Genomic DNA, 13673 nt, shown 5'->3' on the forward strand with positions numbered 1-13673 from the left:
ATGCATTCATACATACATACATACATACATACATATATACATACATACATACATACATACATACATACATACATACATACATACATACATACATACATACATACATACATACATACATACATACATACATACATACATACATACATACATACATACATACATACATACATACATACATACATACATACATACATATATAATATATATGTATATATACTTGTATATGTTACACCGAACTTGGGAACTTGCCAATCTCGTAAAATTTCATGAATTCGGCCCTGTTGTTGCCGCATTCATGAAATGTGAAGAACCTAACCAAAGTCATGCTAACCGGGATGATTATTTTGTGGTCTGTGGAGCTGCTGAGTTCAATTAGAAACTGAACAGTAGCCTTGTTTGACAAAAAAACAAATCTGCTCTTTGAGGTTCGATATTCAGTTTATAGGGTTAAAAGAAAGTTGCACACAAAAAAAAAACTAATTTGTATAAAACTTAAAAAAGTGTTGCATTAAAGACATTTTTCGGTTTTTCTCTGAGAGTAATATAGCAATGGTTTTTATTGCTAAAAATGAATTTAATTTTTTAGATACAATTAACAAATCAAATTTAAAAGATATTTTACATTTAAGTTTAAATACATTTAAAAGATATTGGGAATAATCGCAATTCAATACATTTATTCAATTTTTTTATTGGTAAAATTTTATAATATACATTTTAAAAAGAAGTATTTTTGCATCTTCTTCCTGACAAATTGTTTTTTATTCCTGAGTTTACCAAATTGGTTTTTAAACATTTACATCGTTTATTGATGCAGCCACTTAGACACACACATTTTTTAAAACCATGACCACTTCCAACTGAAACTAATTGTATAACTCGCGCAAAGTCTTTTCTTCTTTGAGGACATCATCGACAGTTTACTAATAATATTTGGTGGATTGAATACTATTACGTTCCAAAAAACAATTTAAGATTCCATGTTTTGTACCAACTTTGTAGTTTCTATCTCTTTCTCTAATTACCACCCCTATTAAATTAGCAAGATTTCCATGCCCACGATCAAACTGGCAAATGCCAATAAATACATTATCATCTTTTTTCAGAGAAATCTAACTGTTTGTTTGATTTCTCAACCATTTTGTTTGCCTAAATACGCAAATTACGAGCAGCTAATTCTCTATTTTTATTTGCTGGGTGGGTAGAAGCTGCAGTACTTGGCATTGAGTTGCTTTCAAGATCTGTATTTCAGAATAAATTATAACATTGTTCCTAATACTACATGGACTATTTATCTCACTTCCAAGACTTTCAAAATCTTAATTAATTGTATTTAATACATTTAGTTTGCTACTTATACTTTGTGATATACCAAATAATGGTAAAATAGCACCTACACTAGTAACAAATACTAGTATGTCATGATCTTGCATAATATTTTTTTCACAAGTCATTACCTCTAGTAAAACAGCATCTTTACTACTAACATTAAATACTGGCACGTCGTGATTTTGTCCAAATTTATTAGTTTGCTCTCCCCCTTCCAACAAAAATTCTATATCTTCTTCAAAAACTCCATTGCTAATTTTCATTAAAAATTCCTGAGGAATTAATGAAGATAATGTTATTTTAGGGTTCTGACCAAATACAGCATTATATGGATCCATTTTAATAGCTCTGTGATAAGTAGTACTCATTTCCCATTAAACAATGCATAATTCAAAACTCCATTTAGTTGTTTTATTGTCTCTCATCTATGCAATCAATGTTTTTCTTAAAGTTTAGTTGCTTCGCTCAACTGAAACTTGACTTTGCGGATATCGCGGTCTGCCATTCACTAATAGTAGGTTTCCCACAACATCCCTAACTCTTGAATAACTAAGCTTGTAAACTCCCCTCCATTATCTGATTGTAAAATATTTGACGCCCCAAAGTCTAGAATAACATTATATAGTTCGATGGCAACTTTAGATGCTTTCATTGTCATTAGAAGACGCAAAATACAATATTTTGTTAAATGTTCTTGAAAGTGAAAGATAAATTTAAAATCACCATCAGGCAAACTTTGAAAATCAATGAGATTAACTTTTCTTTTTCGATTAAAGTCATTAACTGTAATAGAACGGACTAAAATTCCTTTCTACACAGGTTTCCTTGAGTTTTCAGTACATCTGAAAACTCAAGGAAACCTGTGTATAAAGCTTGAGTTATCAGTACATTTACTTATAAAACTTTTGACAGAAGTTAATGTTAGATTACTGTAATGTTAAGCAATTTTTTTATGTGTTTCTTTCTCTCTCTTATGGCCAAATAAAGTATACATGTTATGGATTATAGTCATAATATTATTTTCTGTTGCCATAATTCGTCCGCCTGATATTCTTGCAACTTTGTTATTCCATCAAAAACAACTAATTTATAGGTGGGTCATTCCAGCTCAATTCAATTTATGCTCGGCACCATGCCATCTTAGATTTCGATGATTTTCGGAATACAAGCTTATATTAATGAGAAAAAACTTCACTCCAAATTTTCATGTCTGACTCCTTACATTTTCAGAGATATTAATACTCAGTCCCAACCTCTTTTTTAATTATTTTTTTGAGCGTTGTTTATTTTTTTAACTAATTACATATCACAATTAGATTTAACTTATGAAATACTTGCTCAATAGGGTTAAAATTTTGTACCTAACTATTTTTTAGGGAGAAGTGATTTTATATATAACAAACTCTTTATTACAAAAAAACTGCAGGGGTTTTTTATTTTTTGAATCTGATTTATTTGCATTGAAAGTTTTTTTAAAAATTCAAGAAATATTGTTATTTAATAATGAAAAAAAAATTATCTACATTTTCTTTTTTATTCATTTTTAAAAAAAGATTTTAGAATCTCAGGTACAGTTTAAATATATAAATTTGTTTGCATTTCATATTAAAGACCTTCGCTTTATACAACCTTCATGTTTAATGAAGGATTTTCTATTTATGGATCTTCAAATAGTTATTTTAAAATTATTTCTTACAGAACTAAAAAATTTACGATCATAGTTCAAGATAACCATATATAAAAAGAATTTAGGTTTTAATTAGGGTTCTGCCTCAAATTTACTTGTCTGTCACTATCCTTTTTTGTTTCTGGTTTGGAGTTATAAAGTTTAGAGAATGTTGTAACAACAAATAAAAAGAAGCAACCTCTTTGACTGTAGTGCTTTCCTTAAAGGTTGTCCATAAATTACGTCACAATTTTTACACACAACATTGTAACTTTTAAGTAACAGTATGAGTTGTCGTCCTCATCCTACCCCCTCCTCCATCCCCATACCCAGAGCATGACAATTTATGGACGACCCTATAAGTTTGGGGAGTTTAATACAGCAAAAAAGTGTTTGAAAATAGAAGAAAGAATATAAATAAATTTCAAGGTCGCTCAATAGCAGGATTAAATAAAAAATCTACATTTGCATATATTCATAAACATAACATAAAACTTATTAAAGTTAGAAATTGAAATGGAAAAAAACAAACTTTTATTTAAAAATATAACTAACCAACATATCCATTAACAATTTTGAGATCTTTAATATAACCATCAAATGCAGTAGCCCATGGATTTGATGCATAAACTTTGACATTTTTAAAAAACTGTGGCTGAGTATTTGTATCATTTCGTATAATTTGGTCATTTAAATATACTGTGTACCTATAAACTCCATTTATTTCAGTTTGTGATATAAGTAGACTTGCCCACTCATTTAGTTGTAGCGATTGGGAATAAAAATAATAATCACCATCTCCACCAACTGCAAAAGAAATGAATAATTTTGAACTTTCATCAAGCCATACACCAGGAATTCTTGCTCCATAATAACCATTACCGCTGCCAGTAGTCAAATGAATAATATTACACACCAAACCTCTAGTTGATATCGGTTTTAGCATAAAAGATATTGAAAAACTCTTACCCAAAAAAGATAATGTTGTTAATAAATTTGATTTTTGTATCATTCGCTCAGTGACTTCTACAAAATTCAAAAATAAACATTTATAATGCAATTATCAAAAAATTTAACAGTATGTAAGTATAAATATAAAACATCAGTTTGACGAAGTATGTATTAATTTCAGGTTTCTTAACTATTTTAAGTTACCTCCTGTTTATATATGCAAACACACTTTGCCATTGACTAGAATTGACATACCTACCAGCATCTCTATTCATACCTGAATTTTGAGTGTCAAAATAATGTTTCTTTAAAGATTAGTGAATAGCTCTTTTATAAAAATTATTTTCTGATTTTAATAACTTTAAATAAATTTAATCAGTATTATCTTTGCAAGTTTTGTGATGTTCAGCGAATCCTGAGTCCATTTTCCACAAAATATTGAATACCGATGCTGTTTCATTCTGATTTTTATCAGACTGCCTGCTTTACCTATATATTTCAATCCGCGTTTACGAGGAGCAAAATAAACACCCGGGTAACTTTTTTTTTGCAATTTTGATGTCATTTGGAATTGATGTCAGATAAGGATAAGTTGGAAAAATTTAAATGCATTTATATGTAACTTAAATGTATGTAAATATATTGTATTGAAGAAAATTTATAAATATGAAATAAAAACTAAACATTTATAAACAATTAAAATAGAAAATTTTAAACAATTAAAAATTTAAACTTTTATACCAGTTATATATATATATATATATATATATATATATATATATATATATATATATATATATATATATATATATGCTGTATATATGCTGTATATATGCTGTATATATGCTGTATATATGTATATACAATATATATATATATAAATATATACAATATATATATATATATATATATATACAGCTTTTTTCTTTTATTAACTGATAAAAATATGTCTTACTCAATGGTAACAAAAAATCACTAATAAATTTACTTTAATAAGCATTGAAAATTTCCAGTGTTTTTAATTTTTTTAATGAAATTTAGGTGGCAGCAGGATCAATGTTTTATGGAATTATAAACTTAAATAAAACTATAAATACATATACAACTGTAAATGCTTGTTTAAATAACATCTATGATGTCACAATGATGTCGCGCTTCAGTACATCTGGGTTTCCAGACAATTTTCAATTTCATTTTTCTGAGTAAAATGAAATTTTACTGACTTACTGTTGTAAATTGAACAAATGTAGCAATAAAAAGGCAACAAATAAAACTCCCACGACTTTACCCAAATATTAGAATTTCTTATTAAAATTGTTTACTTTAAGTTAATAAACATTTTTAAACAAAAAAAATTAAAGTAAATAAGAAGTAATAAAATAAATTTATTTTTAGTCACTGTTAAGCAAAAAAAAATACATATACATTTTGTTACTGGGTCCATCAAAATTTTCCTAACTTTTCCACCTCCAAGTCAGGGAATTTTTTAAATTTTTGCAAAATTTAATAATTATCCTAACTTTTTAACATAGTTTAGAATTTCCCTTACTTTTCCAGGTTGCTGGCCGCCATGTACATACATCAATTATCTTATACCCTGCTGCCACAACGGAGTGCTGCTATGTTGACTATTGGTACTGCATGGATTGCTGCTATGTTGACTACGGGTACAGCATGGGGCAGCAATAAATTTTTTAAAGATTCTTCGCTTTTTCCTTCTTTGAAATTATTTTTCTTTGTTAAAAATTACCTACAACTTCTAATTTGTAACAAAATTAAAAATTGTAGGTATAATCTACTTGTTTGCTTGCGACGACAATGTGATTGCATTTTTAGTAAGATATTGAACACTCATTACGCATTCTGCCAAGTGTTTAATGGGAATCTGTAAATCAAAAAAGATTCAATGCACCCAAATTACTACCAAAAACACTTTTTTTTTCTGTTTCATAAAATGCTTTTAAAGCATTCAAAATCGTAAACAACAATTTTCTTTAATTGAATTATTATTTCAACAAGTCTTTTTAATTAGACTTATAACTTTTAAATCAGTTAGAGAAAAAATGTATTGATATACTTTAGTTAATTCTATAACATAGATCCATTTAAACTGATCCAATTAAAATTTAGATCACTTTAAAGTCAACTGTATTTCTACAATGCTATTTCCAATTGTCCTGAGAAACACAAATAAATGTACTTGGTTGGTGGAGGAGGAACAAGGAAAAGTGGTAATAGTAATTACTACTAACTGAACTGGCAAAACAATACCTTTGCATTCCAGCTGTTTAAAGTAGCAGTGAAAGGTTATTTTCTTGGAGTATTAACATAACCAGTGCTAAAAGAACTAACAAAAACCTACTGGAATGTTAACTTCAGGTCAAATTTTCACAACAACAGCAGGGGTCAGCTACAAAGAAGTTTAAAAAAAAAGTTTAAACTAGAAAAGGTGTCTATTGGATCAGAAAATTTGTTCATGAGAAGTTTAGATGTTGAAGAGATTTTAAAGTTAAAAGGAATAATAAAAATAACAATAAAGGAAACTAGTTTGATGAATTTATAAAACAATGAGATGTTTGTTTATTTAAAGAAGCTCTTTCCCATTCAATATGAAGAACTTTTTTTTATTATTTGTTTTTGGTTGGGGCAGATTCCAAGACCTTAAACAACTATAATTATTATTACAATTAATTAATGAACTTAAATGCTTATAAACCTGAGATTGTTTATCACTTTTAAATTGTGCATTTATCTCTGTTGTCAAATGTGTGGAAGTTTCTCTAATACAACTGGCAATATAGCAATATAGCTAGTGCAAGAAATTATAGACAACATTAGGTTTGAGCAGCTTAGGAAGAAGATTAACATTTAGATTTGTATATTTGTATAAACAAGTTCATTTGTCTGTTAATACAGAGTTTTTAATGTAAACAAAATCTTTTGAAAATGTATCAGTAACAACAAATCATGTGAAGGATGAAAAATACCATGTTTTTCTTAAAAAATATTTGCACGTTTACTATAAAAACAATGTTCAAAAAACATATATATTTTGCAGTTTTTATGAAAATAGGAAAAACTTTATATTAAAAGTAATAAGGTTCGCTTAGATACAAACTTTTTTTAAAAACTGTTTTTAAAATGTTTATGTCAAAGCATACCTTGATATGCTTTTTTTAAAATGTATAAAAGCATAGTTTTTAAAAATGTAAAAAAGTATATTCAAAGTATCTAGGTTTTATTCAAACCACAGTCAAACCACAATTATATATAATTTTTTTTTTTATCTAAGGTAGATAATAATAACGTAAAGAGAAAACCCACAAAAAAAAATATGCTTCTTACAAAATTACTAGCTTTCTTTTTAAATATCAAATTTTTGTTCAAAATATGTTTTGATAAACTTAGCAACATAAAAAACTGGATCTATTTAAATAAAACTGGATCTATTCAATATTGGTCTTAATTTGCATAACTTGAAAGCCATAAATTGTATAGGCATTACAAAATTTCTTAACACTTTAGAAACAAGGTTAAAAGTGAACTTTCTAATTTGGCAAACATCTAAGTATATAAAAACACATCATCAAAGAGTTGTCTCAGGAAACAAAAAGTATTACAAATAAATACATTATAAACGCAAAACCAGACAAAGAAATTGGTATAATTATTTTTAATAAAGTTAACTTTAAAATTTTTAAATAAGTGATAAAACTAAATTTAAAGATTTAAAAGACAATCCAACTAAAGTTAAAGAATCTTATTGTTAAAAGAAAAGTAGTTTTTTAAGAGTAACTTATAAATCTTATAAGACACAATTGTTTTGGCAAAGATGATTACAGCAACATTTATATGTTATTATTAAGAAATCAAAGTCATTCAGTTTATCACAAAAAACATACAAACCCCTTTTACTAAGTTTTTGTAATTTTGTTTCCTCTTGTTATAAAATTGATCTAATAAGAATTTGCTAATTTTAACAATTTTTTTTATAATTTTAAATAAATTTTTTAATTTTAAATAAACATGATTTTAAAATTAGCTTATTTGTTCATGAAGCACATACTTTCAAAAATACCATATTTGTTTACGAAGTTCAGTACCAGAGATAATCCACTGTGATTATGGGTGGTAGCACTCTTAACAGAAAGTTATTAAAGATATGGAAATTCCTAAAGAAGAAAACTGGCCAAAATTTGAAGTAGGAAACCATAGAGAATTAACAAGAGCATTACATTTTTTGTGTAGAAAAATATCATTGCTGTTTTTGTTTCTAATCACAAAAGTGATTTATTAGAAGCAGAAAATATATTATAATGTATCAGTTAAAAATAAGTTATATTCTAAAGCTATTAAATTGAGCCAAAAACCATACATAAGCATCTCATTAAACTCTTATCGTCTCATTAATCTCTTCATAAACCATAGAGAATAAACAAGAGCCTTACATTCTTTGTTTGGAGAAATATCATTGTTGGTTTCTCTTATCACAAGAGCAGAAGCAGAAAATTTATTACAATGTAGCACTGCACCAGTTAAAAATAATATTCTGAAGTTCTTTAAATCAAAAACTCTTCACAGCAGATATTGATGACAGAAAAACTGCAGTTACCTTAAAGCAGCTTTATTTAAAGGTGTTTTTGTTTGTGAAGAATTCCAGCTCAACAATCAGAGTTTATCAATCTAAAAGTTAAGTTTTGAAAAGCATAACAATGATTTGAAGAATGTCAAAAGAAAAGTCTTTTAAAGCTTAGATAAGTATGCCTAAAAAAGACATTTTAGAATATCATCCACTAACATAATAAAGTCATACATTGCAACAAGGTCATTCTTTCTAACATGCTAATTATAATAAAAATACTAAATCTTCTAAGACTGTATACACCAAACAGACTAAACTCGCTTTTCATTTACTGCCAACACATCATCAGCCAACAGCATATGCTCCTAATTCAGTGAAATTTTACTAATACTTGTAACACCACTTTGAATCCTCCAAACATCATTTTTAAACCAAATAATAACCTAATAATCACAAGGCAGACTTCTATCATTCTAACATATCTCAACTAACATACGTTTTATCGACCCAAATATTAGTTATATCATATATTAACATTGACCACTTTGATAAAATTATTGTTTAATTTAAAGGTATTTTATAAATATTTTATAAAGACTTGAAATGATTTTATATATGGTTTCAAATTAAAATTACCCACAATGCGATACTTTAAAATACGTGTAACTGACAGAAATTAACTTTTTAACGATGTAAATATGTTTATTAAGTAAAGTTACATTTACTCAGGTTACGCTTTACCGTTGCACAACAAAATCTCATAAGAAGGCCTGTAAATTAACCTAATCATTCTAATGCAATTGCCAATCGTACTCACTACTAGTACACTTTCCATAAACCCTAAGATAAATCACCTTGTTCAAATATATGAAGAAACAAATGCACATATCAGATTTTTTATTGCAACATCGTTTACCTCCACTACCCATAACATTGTAATTATTTATTGCCATGAAATTTAAATAAGGAACTAAACAGCATTATATAAATAAATCATCTAGGTCATAACTTTGATTCATATAAACTCAATGACATGTTTCTGCGCGTAAACTTAAGTCCCAAACAGCTTCTTGTTTAAACTTCATTTCGTTAGTCGTATGAAAAAAGTACTGTAAAGTGCTTTGCAATGAGCTAAAGATTCATATTTTACATGCTTAGCATAAATGTAAAACTAGAAACTTTGTCTAAAAACTTGAAACTAATTATTATCATGTTATTAGCCTCTAATACTAATAACAGTTGACTATTTTTTGTTTGTTTAAATATTAGTTTTTTCTAACTACGCTAAAACTGAAAACATCGCATTACTATTAAGATCATCTTACTAATAAGGTAATGTTTTTGGCTTCAAACGTAGTTAAAAAAATCTAATACTTAAATCAAAAAAAATTAGTCAACTGTTATTAGTATTATAGGCTAATAATATATTATTAAAATAAAATAATATATTAATACTTATATAATTAATTTTAAGTTTTTAGACAAAATTTTTAATTTAATATATATATATATATATATATATATATATATATATATATTTATATATACATATAAATATATGTATATATATATATACATATATATATATATATTTATATATATATAAATATATGTATATATATATATATATATAATATATATATAAATATATGTATATATATATATATATATATATATATATATATATATATATATATATGTATATGTATATATATATATATATATATATATATATATATATATATATATATATATATATATATATATTATATATATATATATATATATATATATATATATATATATATATATATATATTAGTAAACAACATTTATCTAATTTTTTTTTTCAACTTGAAGTTTCACCATTGCTGGATCATCAGGAAAAGTATTCTTCCTGATGATCCAGCAATGGTAAAACTTCAAGTTGAAGAAAAAAAGTTAGATAAGTGTTTTTTACTAATTTATTATTGCTCTGTTCCGAAAGAACATTGAGCACTCTATTTGTAAAATTCACTAACATAATTTACATATATATAACGGGTCCGCCATCTAACTTTTTTTTTTTCACCTAGTGCTTATTTCGCGAATGGTAACACTTAGCTCATGTCTGATTTGACAGATAATTAGTTTTATCCTTCCGCTGAACGAATATGGTTGTGTATACGCTTGAACAACGCTGGGAAATATTGCGACATTACTTTGAAAATCATGGTAATGTTGCAGAATGTGTGCGAAAATTGCGTACGGATTTCGGAAGAAGAGAAGCACCGTCACCCCCGTTGTCTCATGTTCTTTATCTTGTGAAAAAAGTGAAAGAAACTGGCATCTTCATCGATAAATCAAAGCGTGAAAAGCCAAAAGCAGTGCGTATACCCGAGAATATTGCTGCTGTGGCAGAAAGTGTGCGTGAAGCGCTATCAACATCAATTTACCGTCGTTCTCAACAATTGAACATTTCGGAGACATCATTGAGACGAATTTTGCATAAAGACCTTGGTATGACGCCATACAAAGTCCAATTGGTTCAGGAGTTGAAGCCAACTGACCATCCGATGCGTTTTCGCGTCGCTAAGTGGGCCTGCGATCGACTTACAGAAGATGCCGATTTTGCCAAAAAAATCATCTTTTCAGATGAAGCTTATTTTGATCTTGGCGGGTATGTAAACAACCAAAATTGTCGCATTTGAGGCACAGAAAACCCGCATGCATACATTGAAAAGCCGATGCACCCAAAACGAGTCACTGCTTGGTGCGGATTTTGGTCCAGAGGCATAATTGGGCCATTTTTCTTCAAAAATGAGCAAGGAGTGACCGTTACAGTCAATGGCGATCGTTATCGGGCCATGTTGACCGAATTTTTGTTCACAAAATTGAGGAGGAGGATATTGGCAACATTTGCTTTCAACAGGACGCCGCTACGTGCCACACAGCCGAAGCTACACTCGATGTTTTGCGCCCTGTTTTTGAAGATCGCATTATCAGCCGCAGAGCTGATGTCGTTTGGCCACCTTGGAGCTGCAATTTGACACCGTTGGACTACTATTTGTGAGGTGCCCTCAAAGATAAGTGTTACGCCGACAAGCCAGAGACAATTGACACTTAAAAAGGACAATATTTGTGAAGCCATTGGTGAAATACAGCTGCACACAATCGATAATGTGTTTTAAAATTGGACCGATCGTGTAGGCTACTGCATGGTCAGCCGAGGCAGCCATTTGAATGAAATTATTTTTTATTGTTAACCGGAAGGAATGTACTTTCAAATAAAAAAAGAAATTTGAGAAAATATTCAGTAGTTTTTTTTATAGCATTTTCGAAAAAAAAAAGTTATTTGGCTGACCCGTTATATTTTCCAAATGCATTTATTGACTAAAATTTCCTACAGAGCAAGTATAAAACCGCTAATTTCTATACATTCCATTATATATATATATATATATATATATATATATATATATATATATAAATGTATATATATATATATTTTCTTTTTTTAACCTCTTTTTTTTTCTTGTCTTAGTTCTTTTTTAAGTTTTTTTATAAGGTTGCTCTTCTCATTTTAACCAGGTTATATAATGAGCCTTTCAGTTGATACTATATTATTTAGGTACCAATTTATGATGTTTATGTATGTATATATGTATATATATATATATATATATATATATATATATATATATATATATATATATATATATATATATATATATATATATATATATATATATTAGTAGAAAGTCACTTAACAAAAATTTTTTCCATTTAACACTGTGTTTCATCAAAGATTCATCAGAAATGGATGATCAAATTGATAAAACTTCAATTTATACTAAAAATTAAATTACAGGAAGTTGCAAATGTCTTATCTACTGTAAATTTTCACACATTTGTGGAATTTGCTGACACTATTATAAAAAGAATTCTTTAGAAATGATTACTTATGCTATTTTTTTAAATGTTTTTTGAAAAAGGGTAGTTAATGTAAATGTTATTTGAACTCATTTATTTTTATAGTTTTTTAGGAGAAACTTATTTTCCTGTCTACATTTAGAAATTAATTCCGATCTTTTGTTTAATAAGCATTCTTGATTTGCATGTGTAATTATTTCAAATTTTTCTTGAAGGCATAGTATGCATTTTTTGGAAATATTGTTATTTATATAATTATTGTGATTTAATTTTTAGTATAAATTGAAGTTTTATTAATTTGATCATACATTTCTGATGAATCTTTGTTGATGACACACAGTGTTAAATGGAAAAAATTTTTGTTAAGTGATTTTCTACTAATATAGTTGCTCTGTTCTTTTAAGAACATTGAGCACTCTACTGTGTAGAATACTTTTCAAAGTTGTTTAAATATATATATATATATATATATATATATATATATATATATATATATATATATATATATATATATATATATATATATATATATATATATATATATATATACATATATAAAGTGAATCATAAGAAAATCAGAACAAAAACGTGGTCGCTGCATCATATTGTTTTGAAGTTTTTTATTTTGAAGATTTACAAACAATATTAATAATTACAAATCACAAATACAATAATTAATTATTACAATATTAATAATTAAAAATTGAATATTAATAATTACAAATATTAGTAATTACAAATGTATTACACACAATATTAATAAATACAAGCGTTATCTCAACTTGCTTTGTATTGATGATTTATTAGAATAAGGTCAGTTATTATATATATATATATATATATATATATATATATATATATATATATATATATATATATATATATATATATATATATATATATATATATATATATATATATGTATATATTTATGTATATATACATATATATATTTATATATATATATTTTTTTGGTATGGGCCTTTACATCAAGCATATATGGTAAAATACCGCTTATATAGGCCTTTTAATAAAAATCCCGCATGGGCTTTTAAGAGCCACCGCGCCCCTGTGCCTAAGTGTGTTATGTGTTTATAATTTGTAAGTGGTTGTTGTTTCTGTGGTTTCAGAGTGTTGCAACTTGGCTTAGTTTACAGCAAGAGTGTTGTCATTGCTAGCTAAGTGGTGTACTTTGTTAAAATGTGAATTGGTTTTGATGAGAGCAAGAATGTTA

General features: G+C 27.0%; 1 protein-coding gene across 1 annotated transcript in view; it reads right to left on the reverse strand.

The window, feature by feature from the left end:
- LOC136079550 (uncharacterized) overlaps positions 1–13673 on the reverse strand; it is a 184889-nt gene that overhangs the window by 54089 nt on the left and 117127 nt on the right. Inside the window, exon 7 of the mRNA XM_065795387.1 lies at positions 3551–4021. Coding sequence (XP_065651459.1) covers positions 3551–4021 — 471 coding nt within the window. The remainder of the gene's footprint in view (positions 1–3550; positions 4022–13673) is intronic.

Source organism: Hydra vulgaris, chromosome 04 (genome assembly GCF_038396675.1).
Source record: "Hydra vulgaris chromosome 04, alternate assembly HydraT2T_AEP".
Lineage (NCBI taxonomy): Eukaryota > Metazoa > Cnidaria > Hydrozoa > Anthoathecata > Hydridae > Hydra > Hydra vulgaris.